The 2,887-nt window shown below is 59.8% G+C and overlaps 1 protein-coding gene across 1 annotated transcript in view; it reads left to right on the top strand.

The window, feature by feature from the left end:
• EPHA2 (EPH receptor A2) overlaps window positions 1-2,887 on the top strand; it is a 23,635-nt gene that overhangs the window by 11,643 nt on the left and 9,105 nt on the right. The window contains exons 4-9 of the mRNA XM_008589284.1: window positions 151-266; window positions 708-861; window positions 1,334-1,430; window positions 1,909-1,964; window positions 2,252-2,377; window positions 2,494-2,700. Of these exons, the coding sequence (XP_008587506.1) occupies window positions 151-266; window positions 708-861; window positions 1,334-1,430; window positions 1,909-1,964; window positions 2,252-2,377; window positions 2,494-2,700 (756 nt within the window). The remainder of the gene's footprint in view (window positions 1-150; window positions 267-707; window positions 862-1,333; window positions 1,431-1,908; window positions 1,965-2,251; window positions 2,378-2,493; window positions 2,701-2,887) is intronic.

The raw sequence follows: 2,887 nt of genomic DNA, 5'->3' as shown, positions 1-2,887 counted from the left end.
CCTGGGGCTCTGTGGTCTGGAGCTGAAACTGAAGGATCCCAGGTTAGGGTCTAAAGAGCCTGGGCTGTGGGGGGATCCAGCTCTGGGTCCACTCGGCCCCTGCTCCCAGGCGGCTCCTCACACCCTTCCCCCACCCACTGTACCACCCAGAGCCCCCCAAGGTGAGGCTGGAGGGCCGCAGCACCACCTCACTGAGTGTCTCCTGGAGCATCCCCCTGCCGCAGCAGAGCCGTGTGTGGAAGTATGAGGTCACCTACCGCAAGAAGGTAACTCACTAAGGGTCGGGGCTGGCCCCAATGGCCCAGAAGCAGGGGACAGTCTGATCACATAGATTCTCACTGCACCACACAGCCATCTGAAGAAGCTCCCTCTGCAGGTGGGGAAACAGAGGTCTGGGGCCTCCCACAGAGTCACATCTCCAGGGCCAGTGCAGCAGAGATTTGTAGGAGAGAACACGTGGTTTTCTGCATCCTCAGGAGAGGCAGTCGGGGTGAGGGGGAGAGCAGGGTCTTTGGGATCAGACAGATCTGGGTTTGTGTCCTGGATCATGCATTTCTGGTTGTGGCCTTGAGTGAGTCACTTCTCTGAGCTTCGGTTTCCTCCTCTGTAAGGCGAGCATTAAGCTAGCTGGGGGTGGTCTCTGGTGGGCTGCAGTGAGGCCCCCGCCCTCCCCTCATCGCCTGCTCTTCGCCCGTTGGCCACCACAGGGGGACTCCAACAGCTACAACGTGCGCCGCACTGAGGCCTTCTCCGTGACACTCGACGACCTGGCTCCGGACACCATCTACCTGGTGCAGGTGCAGGCGCTGACACAGGAGGGCCAGGGGGCCGGCAGCAAGGTGCATGAGTTCCAGACACTGTGTGAGTTGGGGGACCAGGATGGGGGCCAGGCCAGGGCCTTGAAACTGAGCAGATGGGACATCCTGAGAGGAGGAAGTGGATGGACCTTAGAAATGCCCCCCTCCTGGTCAGCCAGGACCTGGGATAGCTGCATGGGTTGGCCCCAAGCCTGGGGAGGGGTAGAATTGAAAGGGGAGGGGCGTGGGGTGGAGGACCAGGGCTCTGGCTTTGGCAGACCCAAGTTTGAATCTTGTACCACAGAAAGAGCCAGAGCTTAGAGTCCTGCACACCTGAGAATAGCTACTGTGAGCCATTTGGAAGGCTCCTCATTGAGCATCTGTGAGATGGGAATAAAGGTCCTCCTGAGCCTTCACAGAACATAGCAGAGGCCCAGGTGTCTTAGCTCTCTAAAGCGGGCCTTGGGTATAATAGAGGGGTATTGCCATGATTTGGGGTGGGGGCTCCCTTGTCATCAGCTGGTCTCCCCCAACAGCTACAGGAGCTGGCAATATGGCTGTGATTGGTGGTGTGGCTGTCTGCGTTGTCTTGCTCCTGGCGCTGGCAGGAATCGGCTTTTTCATCCACCGCAGGTGTGTGTGAGCTCACACCGGGCTCCCCAAAGGCCTGGTGGGACACAGAGGGGCAGAAATCACGGTTTCCCCATGTGAGAATTGGGGCCGTAGTAATCTAATCTAGTCTAGTCTTATCTGCTCTAATCCTGGCCTCCCAGATGGTGTGCAGGTGTAAGCTGTAAGTGCTTAGCAGTGCCTGGCACATGGTGGGGCTCAGGCACAGTGGTCATTACCTGCTCTTGTTATTAACGGTGTCCACACACCTTTTGGACATGCAGGCAGGACGTGGCTACTCAGAGACTATCCCGAGGCACAGATCCCAAGGAGTCCAGGCTCCCCCATTTCCCCTCCCTGTGCCCTCACCCCCATAGTGGAAGTTGAGCAGATTTGAGTACACCAAGTCCCCCTTCAGGACCAGAGCAGGGGACAGGGCTCCCCTGGGCAGAGCAGGCCTGGCTCACTTCCTGTGTGTTTGCTTCCCCATGGGATTTTTCAGGAGGAAGAACTTACGAGCCCGCCAGTCCCCAGAGGATGTTTACTTCTCCAAGTCAGGTGAAGTGCAGCCCCCATGCCATGCCAAGCCCCGCCCGCCCTGCCCCTGCCATCCCCAGGAGCCTTGCTAACTCCGTGGCCCTGGTGGGGGCCGCCAGGGTGTGCCCAGGGCTCTGGGAGAGGGCCCAGAGGTTTCCTTGGGCAGCTCTAAGGGGCTGGCGAGAAGGTCCTTACCCCACAGCTTGGTCTGAGGCTCCTGGGCACGTGGCCATGGCCACCTCCTTCTCTAGGGCTCACTGGGACCCGTTCTGAGCCTTCTGTGACCCCATCCCCTTTCCCCCTTACAGAACAACTGAAGCCTCTGAAGACGTACGTGGACCCCCACACATATGAGGACCCCAACCAGGCAGTGCTCAAGTTCACTACTGAGATCCATCCATCCTGTGTCACGCGGCAGAAGGTGATAGGAGCAGGTGAGGTTGGCACAGCTGCTGAGGGGCCCTAAGGAGGCAGGTGGTGGGCTGTATGGGTTGGGAGTGCCCACCACCCGGGCTGACCAGGATGCTCCTGCCACCTTGCCTGCCTGCAGGAGAGTTTGGGGAGGTGTACAAGGGGACGCTAAAGGCATCCTCAGGGAAGAAAGAGGTGCCTGTGGCCATCAAGACTCTGAAAGCTGGCTACACAGAGAAGCAGCGGGTGGACTTCCTCAGCGAGGCCAGCATCATGGGCCAGTTCAGCCACCACAACATCATCCGCCTGGAGGGCGTTGTCTCCAAATGTGAGGCTCAGGGGACCCGCAGGCCCTGACCCACCTGGGGGTGGAGAGGGGCTGCCCACCAGGGCCACATGACAGAAGATCTGTCCATAGCTGTGCCCACCTGCCCCTATGCCTGTGTCCACCTCCCCCAACACCTGTGTCCCCCTCTCCCTACGCCTGTGCCCACCTCCCCATGCCTGTGCCCACCTCCCCCACGCCTGTGCCC

The sequence above is a fragment of the Galeopterus variegatus genome, unplaced genomic scaffold (assembly GCF_000696425.1).
Source record: "Galeopterus variegatus unplaced genomic scaffold, G_variegatus-3.0.2 Scaffold5350, whole genome shotgun sequence".
Lineage (NCBI taxonomy): Eukaryota > Metazoa > Chordata > Mammalia > Dermoptera > Cynocephalidae > Galeopterus > Galeopterus variegatus.
This window is presented reverse-complemented; position numbering and strand designations above follow the sequence as displayed.